We start from the raw sequence: 18,591 nt of genomic DNA, 5'->3' as shown, positions 1-18,591 counted from the left end.
CTGTAAAGTGTATCAGACCTGTCCTCTGTTGTATCAACCTTCTGTAAAGTGTATCATCAGTCCTATGTTGTATCAACCTTCTGTAAAGTGTATCAGACCAGTCCTCTGTTGTATCAACCTTCTGTAAAGTGTATCATCAGTCCTTTCTTGTATCAACCTTCTGTAAAGTGTATCAGACCTGTCCTCTGTTGTATCAACCTTCTGTAAAGTGTATCATCAGTCCTATGTTGTATCAACCTTCTGTAAAGTGTATCACACCAGTCCTAGGTTGTATCAACCTTCAATAAAGTGTATCAAACCAGTCCTGTGTTGTATCAACCTTCAATAAAGTGTATCAGATCAGTCCTCTGTTGTATCAACCTTCTGTAAAGTGTATCATCAGTCCTCTGTTGTATCAACCTTCTGTAAAGTGTATCAGACCTGTCCTATGTTGTATCAACCTTCTGTATAGTGTATCAGACAGTCCTTTGTTGTATCAACCTTCTGTAAAGTGTATCATCAGTCCTCTGTTGTATCAACCTTCTGTAAAGTGTATCATCAGTCCTATGTTGTATCAACCTTCTGTAAAGTGTATCAGACCAGTCCTAGGTTGTATCAACCTTCAATAAAGTGTATCAAACCAGTCCTGTGTTGTATCAACCTTCAATAAAGTGTATCAGATCAGTCCTCTGTTGTATCAACCTTCTGTAAAGTGTATCATCAGTCCTCTGTTGTATCAACCTTCTGTAAAGTGTATCAGACCTGTCCTCTGTTGTATCAACCTTCAGTAAAGTGTATCAGACCAGTCCTCTGTTGTATCAACCTTCTGTAAAGTGTATCATCAGTCCTCTGTTGTATCAACCTTCAGTAAAATGTATCATCAGTCCTCTGTTGTATCAACCTTCTGTAAAGTGTATCATCAGTCCTCTGTTGTATCAACCTTCAGTAAAATGTATCATCAGTCCTCTGTTGTATCAACCTTCAGTAAAGTGTATCAAACCAGTCCTGTGTTGTATCAACCTTCAATAAAGTGTATCAGATCAGTCCTCTGTTGTATCAACCTTCTGTAAAGTGTATCAGACCAGTCCTAGGTTGTATCAACCTTCTGTAAAGTGTATCATCAGTCCTCTGTTGTATCAACCTTCAGTAAAATGTATCATCAGTCCTCTGTTGTATCAACCTTCTGTAAAGTGTATCATCAGTCCTCTGTTGTATCAACCTTCAGTAAAATGTATCATCAGTCCTCTGTTGTATCAACCTTCAGTAAAGTGTATCATCAGTCCTCTGTTGTATCAACCTTCAGTAAAGTGTATCATCAGTCCTCTGTTGTATCAACCTTCAGTAAAGTGTATCATCAGTCCTCTGTTGTATCAACCTTCTGTAAAGTGTATCATCAGTCCTCTGTTGTATCAACCTTCTGTAAAGTGTATCAGACCAGTCCTCTGTTGTATCAACCTTCTGTAAAGTGTATCAGACCAGTCCTCTGTTGTATCAACCTTCTGTAAAGTGTATCATCAGTCCTCTGTTGTATCAACCTTCTGTAAAGTGTATCATCAGTCCTCTGTTGTATCAACCTTCTGTAAAGTGTATCAGACCAGTCCTGTGTTGTATCAACCTTCTGTAAAGTGTATCAGACCAGTCCTAGGTTGTATCAACCTTCAGTAAAGTGTATCAGACATATTCTCTGTTGTATCAACCTTCTGTAAAGTGTATCAAACCAGTCCTGTGTTGTATCAACCTTCAATAAAGTGTATCAGATCAGTCCTCTGTTGTATCAACCTTTTGTAAAGTGTATCAGACCAGTCCTAGGTTGTATCAACCTTCAGTAAAGTGTATCAGACATATTCTCTGTTGTATCAACCTTCTGTAAAGTGTATCAAACCAGTCCTCTGTTGTATCAACCTTCAATAAAGTGTATCATCAGTCCTCTGTTGTATCAACCTTCTGTAAAGTGTATCAGACCTGTCCTCTGTTGTATCAACCTTCAGTAAAGTGTATCAGACCAGTCCTCTGTTGTATCAACCTTCTGTAAAGTGTATCATCAGTCCTCTGTTGTATCAACCTTCAGTAAAATGTATCATCAGTCCTCTGTTGTATCAACCTTCTGTAAAGTGTATTAGACCAGTCCTCTGTTGTATCAACCTTCTGTAAAGTGTATCATCAGTCCTCTGTTGTATCAACCTTCTGTAAAGTGGATCATCAGTCCTCTGTTGTATCAACCTTCTGTAAAGTGTATCAGACCAGTCCTGTGTTGTATCAACCTTCTGTATAGTGTATCATCAGTCCTCTGTTGTATCAACCTTCTGTAAAGTGTATCAGACCAGTCCTAGGTTATATCAACCTTCAGTAAAGTGTATCAGACATATTCTCTGTTGTATCAACCTTCTGTAAAGTGTATCAAACCAGTCCTGTGTTGTATCAACCTTCAATAAAGTGTATCAGATCAGTCCTCTGTTGTATCAACCTTCTGTAAAGTGTATCATCAGTCCTCTGTTGTATCAACCTTCTGTAAAGTGTATCAGACCAGTCCTCTGTTGCATCAACCTTCAGTAAAGTGTATCAGACCAGTCCTCTGTTGTATCAACCTTCTGTATAGTGTATCATCAGTCCTCTGTTGTATCAACCTTCTGTAAAGTGTATCATCAGTCCTATGTTGTATCAACCTTCAGTAAAGTATATCAGACATATTCTCTGTTGTTCCAACTTTCAGTAATGTGTACCAGACAATTTTCTATCATATCAATTTTCAGGAAGTGTATCTAACTAGCTGTCTGTTATCACACTAATACAGATATATACACATACATCATATTCTGTCAAGACAATAATTACATAGGCATACTTACTAATATGATATCGATAGTAAGAATTTTTTTCTGTATTTATGATAAATCATTTTAAATTCACTGTAAATCGTTTGTATGTATTTTGTATGTCTTGACAATAGGAAAAGAATATGTCATATATCTTGATTTTTATTAATGCTTTGAAACCTAAATTGTAATGAATTTTATAGTGTTATGAAAAGTTTACACTAGGAATCAAAGTCAGTTACCAATGCAAAGAAGGGTCAGTAATATAACACAGAAATAATGTAGAATTGATGTTTTATTTCCAGACACTCAATATTCCAGACGCTTCCAAAGACAAGAGATTTTACATGAAGGTCAGCTTTTTTTCTAATTTAATTCTCCATACGAAATTCTTGGTATTTTAAGGTTGTATTTCTGATTAATTGATTTTATCTTGATATTTTTTTTCTGATATTATACATGTATAAGATTAAGGTGTATGGTTCACCTTACTTTGTACTGACATCAAATAGAAATGTACACCACAAAACTCTTGTCTTATCTAACCCAACCTCCTATAAATAGCTTTCTGTTTTGATCTATCACTCGGCTGGTTCATTTCAATTACACTGCAATATTTAATGTAAACCATTTGCTGGGGCATCCTCAGGAGAACCGCTGTGTTATTAAAAAGTATGACTGATATTCCTATTTACAGGCTGATGAGGAGAGTGGCTTTGTAACGAAATCCATATTATGTATGCCGATCAAGAATTCCTGTAACCGAGTGATTGGGGTAGCACAGTTGACCAATAAACTGGATGGCACCGCATTCAACAAGAATGATGAGAACCTGTTTGAAGTGAGTTGTACATTGATAGATAAATATCGGAGCTTTTGACCACATTGATAGTTTTGTTGGTTAGTGTGTGTATGATATATTATACTCGAAGCTTCCACTTTAATGCCGCCTCGTCAATCTCCTCTGCTGACAACTTTGATTCTTGCTATATTGTCAAAACACTTGTAAGAGCAACGAATATAAAGTTCTCTTAAAATTGTGATGTGTGATTGTTAGAGATATGAAGAGTGCTTGTAAGAGAGAGTCAAAGGTGAAGTGTACTTTCTTCTAGACAGTGCCAAATGTGAAGTGTACCTGTTAGGAAGTGCCAAATGTGAAGTGTTTATTTAAGGGAGTTTCAAATGTGAAGTATACTTGTTAGATAGTGTCAAATGTGAAGTTTACTTGTTAGATAGTGTCAAATGTGAAGTATAATTGTTAAATAGTGTCAAATGTGAAGTGAACACTCTAGAGAGTGTCAAATGTGAAGTTTACTTGTTAGATAGTGTCAAATGTGAAGTGTACTTGTTAGATAGTGTCAAATGTGAAGTATAATTTTTAGATGTGAAGTGAACACTCTAGAGAGTGTCAAATGTGAAGTTTACTTGTTAGATAGTGTCAAATGTGAAGTATACTTGTTAGATAGTGTCAAATGTGAAGTGAACACTCTAGAGAGTGTCAAATGTGAAGTGTACCTGTTAGGAAGTGTCAAATGTGAAGTGAACACTCTAGAGAGTGTCAAATGTGAAGTGTACCTGTTAGGAAGTGTCAAATGTGAAGTGAACACTCTAGATAGTGTCAAATGTGAAAGGAGCTTGTTAGATAGTGTCAAATGTGAAAGGAGCTTGTTAGATAGTGTCATAGGTGAAGTGCACTTTCTTCTAGAGAGTGTCAAATGTGAAGTGTTTATTTAAGGTTGTGTCAAATGAAAAGTATACTACTTGGTTGACTTGTAGGCCATAACTTTTACCTCCCTCTGCCTGAGTGTCACTATATAATCTGCGCTGGTTGACTTGTAGGCCATAACTTTAACCTCCCTCTGCCTGAGTGTCAGTATATAATCTGTGTTGGTTGACTTTGTAGGCCATTACATTTACCTCCCTCTGCCTGAGTGTCAGTATATAATCTGTGTTGGTTGACTTTGTAGGCCATTACTTTTACCTCCCTCTGCCTTAGCGTCAGTATATAATCTGTGTTGGTTGACTTGTAGGCCATAACTTTTACCTCCCTCTGCCTGAGTGTCATTTTATAATCTATGTTGGTTGACTTTGTAGGCCATTACTTTTACCTCCCTCTGCCTTAGTGTCAGTATATAATCTGTGTTGGTTGACTTGTAGGCCATTACTTTTAGCTCCCTCTGCCTGAGTGTCAGTATATAATCTGTGTTGGTTGACTTGTAGGCTCTTACTTTTACCTCCCTCTGCCTGAGCGTCAGTATATAATCTGTATTGGATGACTTGTAGGCCATTACTTTTACCTCCTTCTGCCTGAGTATCAGTATATAATCTGTATTGGTTGACTTGTAGGCCGTTACTTTTACCTCCCTCTGCCTGAGTGTCAGTATATAATCTGTGTTGGTTGACATTGTAGGTCGTTACGTTTACCGCCCTCTGCCTGAGTGTCAGTATATAATCTGTGTTGGTTGACTTGTAGGCCATTACTTTTACCTCCCTCTGCCTGAGTGTCAGTATATAATCTGTATTGGTTGACTTGTAGGCTTTTGCAATCTTCTGTGGAATGGGAATCAACAATACTCAAATGTATGAGACAGCTGTCAGGGCAATGGCTAAACGAAGAATCGCCCTGGAATGTCTCTCCTACCATGCAACTGTCCCAGCTGATGAGGCAAACAAACTCAAGGTCGGTATACCTGCAGACCACCTCACCTCAACAACAACATGATTTGTATACATTTGATATCTGGCATCACACCAAACAATGTTATATCTATAACCTACCTCATCCCAACAAGGGAATATTACCGCACAATTCTGTCCCAACTTCCCTGTACCTTGGTAGTGAGGGTTGGTAATGATATAGAAAGGGTAGGACATTATGTGCCCCTGTATTTAGGTTTAATGAAATGTCTCTATCCTACGGAAATAGATCTGCCTATTTAGTTTAAGTGACAATATTATTGATATGCATTTACTGAAAATGGAAAATTCAGAGCCAATTGATGATGATGTGCGTATTTTCCATTTTCTTCCCTTTGCCAATTCCATTTAGTGTTGTGGTGGTGCACTCGATGTTGATGTTAATCCAATTTCACTGAAAACCTGCACAGCCACATGGCAGTCATCAGTCAGCCAACAGGGACTGACTCCAGCAAAAAGCCTTGCATTATTCAATTCTCAAAATTTTAGTAAAATGGTCCTAGGGGCAAAAATATACTCATGGCAATTTATCTGAGTAGCTTTTTTTTTAACAAAAACCATCTGAACCATTGCATGGCTGCTCATGATACTTGTAACTCTATCAGACAACGATATGAAATTGGCAAGAATTTTTTCTTAACATTTGAATTTGATTACAAAGAAATTGCAGAATGTTTTCAGGATTGCATAATGATTACATAGCAGGCTGATTGCCTTGGCTAGGTACAGTCAGACTTCAATGTTTCCAAGTTCAAGGGACTAGCGAAAAACTGATATGTAGTGATTTTTAATCATTCGTGGTGGGTTATATCACTGTGTTTCTCATGTTTTTATGCTTAAAAATGAAAGGTGATGTGTTTGAGTGAAATCATCATTAAAGTGTTCAGGATATACTCCTTATGTTTTCACAATTTCTTCACTTAGATTTCATTTTAGGAGTAAACCATCATGGTGTAGGTGAACATCACACGACGTCCCATTATCATTTTTGATTAAATGTCAATTAAACTTTAATTGTTGTCCAGGCATTAATTAACCTCTTAACACAACAGCGGGCTATTGTAATTCCTTTGTCAGGAAGCACTTTTTGTTGAAATGTGTAAAATACTACCATGGGGCAAAAATACTTGTACATTCATACAAGTCTGACTGTATATCATGCTGCAGCTGGAAAGTTGGCAGTCGGAGTGGGGAAGGGGACGGGATGGGAGGGGGCATTAACCCTAGACTGACATATGCATCGCCGTATCTACACAGATCACATATCTTAAGTCTATACTTTTAGCCTAATTCTTTTGTCACAGAAGGTTTCCATTCAATGACATGTCTTGAAGTTTTAACCGTTCAAACAGACAGAGTTGCCAAGATAATTGCCCCAATCTTTTGAGGCATTCCATTTTTTAGTAATCAATACTGACACAGCAGGATCTTTGGCACAGAATGTGGAAAGGAACTTTCAGCACTGCGATAAAAGTGTTAAGTTCTGGAAATTCAATAAAATTGGATTTCCTTAATATTATTGCAAAACACGACCTTTTACTCCAAATTTTGTAGCACTGGTAGTACCGTCTGAGATGAAGTACAGAGCACACTGTGCTTTGAATTGTTACAACACAGAAGCTCCCTGGATCTCTTTCATCTCGTTTGGATAGGGACCGCTTCTAACTTTGATGATGGAACTGTTTCTTTAAAGTCTGGCTTAACTATTAATCAAAATTCATCAGTTGAAATATTTCTGTGATAGGATGCTGCTGTTGGTAAACATTAATGATAATCTGATATGCGCAGGAATACTTGATGGTGAATGTCACTTACATGGCCTACGTTGACAGAAACCAGTCTGTAACACAGCATTGATTTTCCTTCATAGGGCAAGCATGCTGTGTTTATTGTCCAATAAGTACACAAAGCACAATACTGGGACATCCATCTGGACTTTTCCAGACTTCATCTATATGTTTGACCTAAAGTCCATTCATTTTTATATACCATGTCAGATCCAAAATGTGGTGTTCTGCAAAACGTTTACTAGTTGTATTGTTTGCTTATACCCATAAGTGACACTTTCAGGTCAGGTCACTCTCAAAAGGGGTACTGTCAGGTCACACCTAACAGAGGTACTGCCAGGTCACACACACTAGTGATACTTATCCATAAATACTCAGTAGTAAAAGGTTTAGATCACACTAAGTAATGATAGTGCCAGGTCACATCCAGTAAATGTCCTTTCAGGTCACAACCATTAGTTGTACAGGTAAGTCTCACTCAGTAGTAATAGTGTAAGGCCACACCCAGTATTGTAATTTAAGGTCACACCCAGCTATAGTAATGTCAGGTCACACCCAGTAGTAGAAGTGTTGGGTCACACCCAATATTGTATTTTAAGATCACAACCAGCAATAGGAACGTCAGGTCACATCCAGTAATAGTAGTGTCGGGTCACACCCAGTAATAGCAGTGTCAGGTCACACCCAGTAATAGTAATGTCAGGTCACACCCATTAGTAGTAATGTCAGGTCACACCCAGTAATAGTAGTGTCAGGTCACACCAAGTAATAGTAGTAATAGTAACATCAGGTCACACCCAGTAATAGTAGTGTCGGGTCACACCCAGTTGTAGTTCTGTTAAGTCATACCCCATAGTAGTGTCGGGTCATACCCACTAGATGTACAGTCGGGTCATACCCACTAGATGTACAGTTGAGTCACATCCCAGTTGTGTTGGTGTCTGGTCACATCCAGTTGTGTTGGTGTCAGGTTACACCCAGTATTAGTAGTCGCAGGTCACATCCTGTTGTGGTGGTGTCAGCTCACACCCATTATTAGTATTGTCAGGTCACACTCAGTTGTGGTGGTGTCAGGTCACACCTAGAAGTGGTGGTGTCAGGTCATACCAAGAAACAGTGTCAGGTCATACCCAGTAGTGGTAGCAGTATCATGTCTCACCTGTAGCAGTAGTATCAAGTTACACCCAGTAGTAGCAGGTTCTAGTCACACCCAGTAGAAGTAGTGGCAAGTCACACCCAGAGGTGATAGTGTCAGGTAACACCCATTAGTAGTAATGTCAAGTCTCACCCAATAGTAGTAGTGTCAGGTCACACCCAGTAATAGTAATGTCAGGTCACACCCAATAGTAGTAATGTCAGGTCACACCCAATAGTAGTAGTGTCAGGTCACACCCAGTAGTAGTAGTGTCAGGTCACAGCCAGAGGTGATAGTGTCAGGTAACACCCATTAGTAGTAGTGTCAGGTCACACCAATTAGTAGTAATGTCAGGTCACACCCAATAGTAGTACTGTCAGGTCACTCCCAATAGTAGTACTGTCAGGTCACTCCCAATAGTAGTACTGTCAGGTCACACCCAATAGTAGTACTGTCAGGTCACACCCAATAGTAGTACTGTCAGGTCACTCCCAATGATAGTAGGTAACACCCAATAGTAGTACTGTCAGGTCACACCCAATAGTAGTACTGTCAGGTCACACCCAATAGTAGTACTGTCAGGTCACTCCCAATAGTAGTACTGTCAGGTCACACCCAATAGTAGAAGTGTCCCATCCAACCGAGTAGTGGTATTTCAGGTCACATACTGAGGTGATGGTATCAGGTCTCATCCAGTATTGTGTTTTCTAGGTATTGAGGATGCGTGGTCAGAAATCATTAATCTTGTACCAATACTTACAGACAATCACACATAAAGGCAATTGATTGACTGAAAGCTGAGACAGGCAAGGGTAATATGGTTCCTGATCCCAGTGTCATTAGTTTCAGCTTGGATTTCAGGTGGTTGAAAGCTGATTACTTGCCTTAGATGGCCTCACCTAGTATGTGTATCCGGTTGTTGGTGTCAATAAAGGAGTTGTTCCCAGGAGGATTAGCACCCTGCTTGTTACCTGGATTTCCTTTGTAGAAGTCAATTATCAACCAGTCGTGGAATTTTGACTTTGATACAGTGCAAGACTCAATCAGGCATAGGCTTATGTAAATGTGGTTTATGGCACACAGATTTATCAAAGCTTCATTTACATAATTCCATTGTTATACCTTGTTCTTGTTTTTTCTTTTATCTGAGAAAAAATGTTATTGTAAATCACATGAGATGAATGTGGCCAAAAGTGATTTGTTTAAAAAGTGTGGAAAATCTGTTTGAGGTCGTAGATAAATCTATAATCAGATGGACACTGGGCCTGGAAAAGCAGCTTTGTCACAAGTCTGCATTAAGGACTTTGTCTCAAGTCTGTCATTAATGACTTTTTCTGAAGTCTGTCATTAACGACTTTGTCTCAAAGCTGTCATTAAATGCTTTGTCACAAGTCTGTCATTAAAGGATTTGTCACAAGTCTGTCATCAAATGATTTGTCACAAGTCTGTCATTAAAGGATTTGTCACAAGTCTGTCATTAAAGGCTTTGTCACAAATCACAAATGAGAATGACTCTGTTCCCTAAGTATTTATTGCAAGTTACTTAAGTTTGAATATTACCATTGTTCTTTTGGTGGTATATTTTTAAACCTTTACATTTAAACCCAAAACAATATTGTGAAAGGTTATATTCTATCCTTAGACAATAATCTTGTATTTTTTATACAACCCACAGACAATGACCTGATATGTTATTTATATAACCCACAGACAATAACCTGATATGTTATTTACATAACCCACAGTCAATAACCTGATAAATTATTTATATAAACCACAGACAATAACCTGATAAATTATTTATATAACCCAAAGACAATAACCTGATAAATTATTTATATAACCCACAGACAATAACCTGATGAATTATTTATATAACCCACAGACAATAACCTGATAAATTATTTATATAACCCACAGACAATAACCTGATGAATTATTTATATAACCCACAGACAATAACCTGATGAATTATTTATATAACCCACAGACAATAACCTGATGAATTATTTATATAACCCACAGACAATAACCTGATGAATTATTTATAAAACCCACAGACAATAACCTGATAAATTATTTATATAACCCACAGACAATAACCTGATAAATTATTTATATAACCCACAGACAATAACCTGATATATTATCTATATAACCCACAGAAAATAACCTGATATGTATGTGTTAACCCACAGACAATAACCTGATAAATCATTTATATAACCCACAGACAATAACCTGATAAATTATTTATATAACCCACAGACAATAACCTGATGAATTATTTATAAAACCCACAGACAATAACCTGATGAATTATTTATATAACCCACAGACAATAACCTGATAAATTATTTATATAACCCACAGACAATAACCTGATGAATCATTTATAAAACCCACAGACAATAACCTGATGAATTATTTATATAACCCACAGACAATAACTTGAATTATGTATATAACCCACAGTATTAACCCACAGACAATAACCTGATAATGTATAACCCACAGTATTAACCCACAGACAATAACCTGATGAAATTATTTATATAACCCACAGACAATCACCCACAGACAATTACCTGATGAATTATTTATATAACCCACAGACAATAACCTGATAAATTATTTATATAACCCACAGACAATAACCTGATAAATTATTTATATAACCCACAGACAATAACCTGATGAATTATTTATATAACCCACAGACAATAACCTGATGAATTATTTATATAACCCACAGACAATAACCTGATGAATTATTTATAAAACCCACAGACAATAACCTGATGAATTATTTATATAACCCACAGACAATAACCTGATGAATTATTTATAAAACCCACAGACAATAACCTGATGAATTATTTATATAACCCACAGACAATAACCTGATAAATTATTTATATAACCCACAGACAATAACCTGATGAATTATTTATATAACCCACAGACAATTACCATCCCGTTGGCCACTGAGTACAACTTACTCGACTATTCGTTCAGTGACTTTGGGCTGGATGACGACGACACCCTCAGGGCTAGCATAAGAATGTTTCTTGACCTGAACCTGGTGGAGCGCTTTCGTATTAACTATGAAGTAAGTGTTGCATCACAATTAATGTGTATTCAAGTTACAGCTCAAACCTTATTACAAGTTTGATATTAAACATTGATGTAATATATACATGTTGTATGTTTTATGTGGAAGGCTGATGTAATATATATGTTGTAGGTGTTATGTCGATGGCTGATGAGTGTGAAGAAAAACTACAGAAATGTCACATATCATAACTGGAGACATGCATTCAATGTGTCACAGACAATGTTTTGTATGCTCAAGGTAGGTAGAGTTATGCCCCTTGTTGTTTTTTTCAACCAAAAAATGAAAGTGCCAACCACTTTATTTCTACTAGTAGGAAACAGTAATTTTCTTGATAATATTTTATCAATTATCCATTGTCATTCAAAAGCAAATATAAAATCAAGGCCTTTTACAGGAATAAGATTTCAATTGATATTACATAAGTATATACATGTATCGTGTGACTGTGACGGAGGTGTACTTGTTTTGAGTTTAAAAAAAATTGTTTTCCCATATTACTATCTGCTGTAATAGATGAATTATATAAATTATTAATTAATGGAACTCTTCATCATGGGAGGTATAATCCGAGTGCAGAGTGCCCTTGTTCAGGTCATCCTTATGTTCTAATTTAAGAATGTGCTTCAAGTAAATTATGTTCAGTGATTGTTCTGCCTCTAGCAGTCTACACAAACTTCACAATAATTAACTTTTTACCTTTAGTTTTAATGAGAATCTCAATAGTCTTCCTGCTCTTGTAATATTTCAGTTGAACAAATTTTAATGCAGTAACTATTGTACATTATATATGATATTTTTTAGAAGGGACAGATGGACAATGTGTTCACAGACAAGGAGCGGCTAGCTTTAATGGTAGGCTGTCTCTGCCATGACCTCGATCATCGTGGAACCAACAATCAGTTTCAGAAAGAGTGAGTTTTGCTTCATGCCTTAGGACTATATATTGATTGATACAGATTATAAAAACTTTCTCATTGAAAAACTTTTTCTACATCAATACATAATCATGGTGTATCATCTTAATGTAAACCTTGATTTCATCATGTTTTCTCTGGTTTACCTCTCACTATAAGATAATCCCTAAATGGTTTGTTTGCTGGATCTACTGCCCTGTAAACAGCTCGGGTCATTTTACATTGGGGTTTCCCATTAGTAGCTATCAGCTACCTTACTGAACAACATTCAGGAGGCCCATCCCATACTATCCAGAGCAATTGAGGTAAAGTGTTTTGCCCAAGGAGACAACCAGGTCAGCACACACCAGTCCACTTCCTGAGAACACAAACCATGATTAGTAGGAAATGTTGAACTATACACCTCTGATGTTCACCCGAGGTGATGTGGGCCAACACTGTAACTGACTGAGCTATCATGGCCCCTCCCACAATGGTTCGATTAGTTTAATATAATGGCACTGTAAACATAGTTTACATGTGTGTTATTCTACACTTTCATTGCACTGTAATTGCTCTACGATCTAAAATTCAATTTTGCTTTACAACCTTATTTAAACCAAGCAACAAATTTCTTTATTATTTCTTAATTGCATGATAAAACTATAATCAATGTAGAATCTTTATTTCATACCCTCATTTCATACCTGGGTGTCACTTGAACATTTAAGTTTCAGTTCCATATCCCAATCCCCCAAAACACCTGTACCTTACCTTTGTATGTAAGTTTCAGGTCAATGTCCCTCTAACACACCTGTATTTTACCTTATATGCATTCATATTGCAGGTCAATGTCCAATTAAAACACATGTAATTTACCTGTATTTCTGTCTCAGGCCAATTTCCCCCGAACACACTTGTATTTTACCTATTTATGTATATATGTTTCAGATCAATAAGACACCTTTATTTTACCTGTATAGCTATGTTTCAGGTCTAAGTCACGCTAACACACATATGTTTTACCTTATATTCATATTGCAGGTCAATGTCCCAATTAAAACACCTGTATTTTACCTGTATTTCTGTCTCATGCCAATGTCCCCTAACACACCTGTATTTTACCTTTATATGTATGTCTCAGGTTAATGTCCCAACAACACACATTTATTTTACCTGTATATATATATGTTTCAGGTATAGTTCCCTCAACACACCTGTATTTTACCTGTATATAAATGTTTCAGGTCAATGTCCCCTCTAGCTGACCTGTACTCTACCTCGACATTAGAACACCACCATTTTGACCAGTGTATTATGATACTCAGTACCAAGGTGAGTACTATCATTACTGGGTACTTCAGACACCGTGAGGATATCTTAAAGGCAGAATTTAATGATAAACTTAAATTCTACTTATCAACAGTCGTTTTATTGGAAAACAGGAATACTGCACTGACAGCAGTTGGTAAGGCTTATCAGCCATCTCAACATGTTGTTTCAGATAGTGTTTCCAATGTCTATCCTTTTTTAGTCTGTGTCATACCTTGACAAACCCTCAGATTTGATTCATATCTACGGAAGCGTATTCCGGCCACGTTGTGTTTTATTTTAACTCGAAATTTCGAGTTAGTGATGCGAAATTTTGAGATATTAACCCGAAATTTCGAGATAGCAACTCAAAATTTCAAGTTAGTAATCCAAAACTTTGAGTTAGTAAGTCGAATTTCGAGTTGCTATATCAAAATTTCGGGTTAATATCTAAAAATTTTGGATAACTTACTGGAAATTTCGAGTTACTAACTCAAAATTCCGGATTACTAACTCGAAATTTCGAGTTGCTATCTCGAAATTTTGAGATAAAATAAAACACAATGTGGCCGGAATACACTTCCATACATATCTACTAGTAGTACCATAATATTAAGTTTTACACCTAGTTGTATTTTGGTGGTCATCAGTCATGGTTAAAGGACCAAAGATCACATTTGACATCTTGTGCAAATGATCAAACAATGACATGTTGGGTCTTTCATGTCTTACAGATATTTTCTCAAGTTTGACTTCTTATCCAAAACTGCAATTAGTACTAGTACTATGACAAAGTTGATATTAAAGATAAATGGCAGCTACCAACTTATATCATTGTAAAGTCATCTGAAAAGAACAGTCTCTTTTTCTTCTAGTTATGTGTAAACTTTCCTTTCAGGGAAATGATATTTTATCCAACTTGAAACAAAACGAATATGAAGAAGTAATTAACTTATTGGAAGCAGCAATACTATCAACTGACCTGGCTCTCTACTTCAAGTAAGTATATAGTATACTCATCACATAATCAGCCTGTTATCCAGTGAATTCACCCATGAAATATTTTTAGGTCACCTGACACAGAGTCTTATGGTGACCTTTTGTGATCACCTTCATCCAGCATCATGCCTTGTGCATCGTGTGATGTGGCCAGAGGGACGAGGCCAAAAGGTGTCAAATTGACTTGGATTTCAAAAATCTTCTTCTCAACACCCAGATATGGTAGAATTAAATGCTTTCATGGATGGAAGCATCTTAGGATTCTTTACCAAGCATTTGCCTGTGTTTTTTGTCGTTTATATAGGAAAAATAGATTTTTGAGCACAATTTGTTTAATTTCCATTGAAACTATATCAAACTTGACTTGTCAATTACGCGAGATTTAATTCTCTTTGTAATTATAAGTCTAGCTGCATATATCTATAAGGACGTTTGTGATACCATTGGAGTCTTGTGAGTTTTGGTAATCATATACCTTTGTGACTGATTTACTTCTTGCTTAATCTTAAAGTAAGTCAGTATTGTTATTTCCCTGTTTATATTATCTTTCACATATGTAATTATTTAACAAAAAGTATTTATATGACACTCATTGGTTAACTAGAAGCATAAGTCTAAGTTCACATGTAAAATGGCCTACCATACCTGTGATTATAACTATTTCGCAGCAACTAATTTTTCATAAATTTTGACTGCACAAGAAAATATATTGGTGTACAGTGTGATGGATTGTCTTCCCCTGTTCGTATTAAGTTTTTGTCTTTAGTTTACTGTATTTCAATATCAAATTTTTATTTGCTTCTTCCATTTTTCCCTTCTATTTTCAGATTCAGGGGAACATTTTTTGACCTCGTTGACAGTGGAAAGGCTGACTGGAGTTCGCGGGAGGACAGAGATCTGTTAAGGTAATTATTCTGTCATATACCCTAGGTCCTGTTATATAACCTATTTTGTACACCAGCCTAGATCTCCATAACACACCTGTGGTCATCATTTTTCAGTCATTGTTGGTGTGGTTGAGTTATTGGTTACATCATTAGAGGCACAGTCAGTGTTCCATTTTTAAGGAAAAAGGTATGGATGTCTAGAGGAAATGACCATTAGACATCCATTGGTCAAGCTCTGAACCCTTCGGTAATGACAGATTGTATATCTTGGAAATTATCAATTGGACTTATTGACAAGAACAGTATATTGCTGTAAATATTTTACTAAAGAACTTGAATGATCCTTGTTGCAGGTCAATGATGATGACTGCGTCAGATGTGTCTGCCATCACCAAACCCTGGGATGTCCAACTGGCGGTAAGTCATCAAACAGTAATTTATCCTTATCTTAGCATAAATGATATGTAAATGGAAAAACATAACTTAAAGCACAGTTTCAAATTGCTTCTACAGCCATCCCTCAGTGTGTATATATATCCTGTATACAAGTGTAAGTGTTCATGCTACCTCTATAGGGAATCTCAATAGGCCTTCATTATAATGTAATCTTGTATCAACTACAAAAAATTATTTTAGCCTATATATTTTGTTTTCTTTTAGGTTGCTGATCTCATAGCAAATGAATTCTTTGAACAAGGTGATATGGAAAAAGCCCAGTTTAAGATCAAACCTATGGTAAGAGACTTCTTTATGCCAAAAATGATTCGGGTCACTTAAAAACTGGACATATTTTCAATGTTCTTCAGTCCAAATCTATGGAAGCCTGAAAAGGGCATGATATGTAGAAACAGGGTTTTCATTGTGTATGCATGCATGTTATACATACATGGTACATATGACTAAGAAATATACATGTACTTTAATTTTTACATATCATTACATTTTTTTCTATATTTGTTTTTACAAAAGATAGTACAACCATGTGTGACATACAAACCTGAATTTCTGGTTAAATTCAGTATTTTAGGAGTAAACCTAGAATGATTTTAAGTTTTAATGTTTAACACACTGTCTTACAATAGTAACGCTATGTACATCTGTGTGTATTGGAGTGATTTTAAAAATAAACCTTTGTGTGTTCCAGGATATGATGGACAGAGATAAGAAAGATCGACTACCTGACATGCAGGTTAATTTCATTGATGTAATTTGTATGCCTATCTACAAGGTTAGTACAATTTCTCCACCAATCATATTCTACACTTTGTCCTGTGATGAAGTCAGAGAGCCATCAGATAGTTTCTTACTCAAATTAGACACTTGGCTTACTGCAAAATAAAGAAATAAAACTGAGAATTTACTTATGATAGAGATAATCTTATTATAGCATTTCTCATGCTGAAAATGTTGGGCTAAAATATTTTTGTACTGTTTGCAATTTCTGAATTCATTCATCATTGCATTAATTTACCAAAAAAGCCATTGGCTTAATAAATTGTATGATACCATCAATGTGACTGTACACAAGTGCAATTTGAATGTAAATATCCTAACTTTACGTAACATTTTATTGTAAATATCCTAACTTTAGGTAACATTTTATTGTAAATATCCTAACTTTAGGTAACATTTTATTGTAAATATCCTGTCTTTAGGTAACATTTTATTGTTAATGTCCTGATTTTTAGGCAATGTCTGATGTATCGCCTCACATGAATCCACTGTTAGAAGGATGCAAGAAAAACAGGCACAACTGGCACAGCATGTCATCTCATACAGACAAACACTCAGAGGATGAGAAGGAAAATGAAAAACAGAATGAGGAAGAGAAACATTCGGAGGAGAAAGCAGAGATGTCTACATCATGACACTAGTGGATCGACCCTACACATTCTGTAGTCCCATTGTTTTACCACTTAAATACCAATTTTGTTCATGACTCTGATCTTCAAATGTGTTATTTACCCAAGAAAACCTGTCTTCAATGTGTTGTAGTAATTTGTGGTGTGCCCTACAATCATGTAAAAATTAAGTGGAGCTCTCACACCAAGTTTTCTCCCCTTGATATTGTTATCAGTAGACAGTTAAGTGGGGCTGTCACACCAAGTTTGTCTCCCCCTGACATTGTTGTCATTAGACAAAAAGATGTGGCTGTCACATCAAGCTTGTATCCCCTGATATTGTTATCTGTAGACAGTTTAGTGGGGCTGTCACACCAAATTTGTCTCCCCTTGACATTGTTATCATGACAAAGAGGTGTGACTGTCACATCGAGCTTGTTCATCTCATGTATTACTGTTATAAGTAGACAATTAAATTAGACTGTCCCCATCCCCCACCACACTGTTATCAATGAGGTATGGTGGGGATTTTATCCTCTCGCAATGTTTTATGTATGTGTTACCAAGCAACCATTTGTAACGTAGATTTGAGATCTCAGGATTATTTATGAAAGTGTTATTTATTTCTGTTTCTATATTTTTAGCTGTATTATTTATTATTAAGAACACAAATATGTTGTGAGGGGTCTGTTTGGTAAGCTGTGTCTTTGGTACTGAGGTACACACTGCCAGCTCTCGTACAATGACAATTGGTTGTTGTGTCTGGGTAAAGTTATACCTTCAACTGGGAGTCAAGACATTTCTGTGATGACAGTGATGAGATGTTGAACAAATTTCCCTATGTGAACAGTAATAGTTATTGTAGGTCTTGATATTAAACTGCATTTATTTGTAACAACATTACAGGTAACTTAATAGTTTTTACTAAGCCTTATAGGGCATATGTAGTACATATGAACCATGATTCTAGTATAGTAGATTCAACGGATTATTCTTCATCTGCAAAGTCATTCCAGTTTGACTTTTCTGTATTTTCTGAAGTTTTAAAAAATTGTACTTCACTATTTGGAAAGTTATAAAGCGTACACATATGGCTATGGAATACATAGTCCATTTACCAGTACAAATGTT

At 36.3% G+C, this 18,591-nt stretch overlaps 1 protein-coding gene across 2 annotated transcripts in view; it reads left to right on the top strand.

The window, feature by feature from the left end:
• LOC132543859 (dual 3',5'-cyclic-AMP and -GMP phosphodiesterase 11-like) overlaps positions 1-18,591 on the top strand; it is a 90,909-nt gene extending 72,318 nt beyond the window's left edge. For both annotated transcript variants that reach the window (XM_060207376.1, XM_060207375.1), the window contains 13 exons: positions 3,098-3,145; positions 3,490-3,633; positions 5,329-5,472; positions 11,377-11,523; positions 11,659-11,766; positions 12,331-12,440; positions 13,670-13,757; positions 14,632-14,732; positions 15,560-15,637; positions 15,973-16,036; positions 16,280-16,354; positions 16,764-16,847; positions 17,308-18,591. In XM_060207376.1, coding sequence (XP_060063359.1) covers positions 3,098-3,145; positions 3,490-3,633; positions 5,329-5,472; positions 11,377-11,523; positions 11,659-11,766; positions 12,331-12,440; positions 13,670-13,757; positions 14,632-14,732; positions 15,560-15,637; positions 15,973-16,036; positions 16,280-16,354; positions 16,764-16,847; positions 17,308-17,487 — 1,371 coding nt within the window. In that variant the 3' untranslated portion in view covers positions 17,488-18,591. The remainder of the gene's footprint in view (positions 1-3,097; positions 3,146-3,489; positions 3,634-5,328; positions 5,473-11,376; positions 11,524-11,658; positions 11,767-12,330; positions 12,441-13,669; positions 13,758-14,631; positions 14,733-15,559; positions 15,638-15,972; positions 16,037-16,279; positions 16,355-16,763; positions 16,848-17,307) is intronic.

This window comes from Ylistrum balloti, unplaced genomic scaffold (genome assembly GCF_031769215.1).
Source record: "Ylistrum balloti isolate Yb309-2 unplaced genomic scaffold, AGI_CSIRO_Ybal_v1 Utg369772, whole genome shotgun sequence".
In the NCBI taxonomy this organism is placed as follows: Eukaryota; Metazoa; Mollusca; class Bivalvia; order Pectinida; family Pectinidae; genus Ylistrum; species Ylistrum balloti.
Note: the sequence above shows the minus strand (reverse complement) of the source record. Positions and strands in the feature narration are given on the sequence as shown.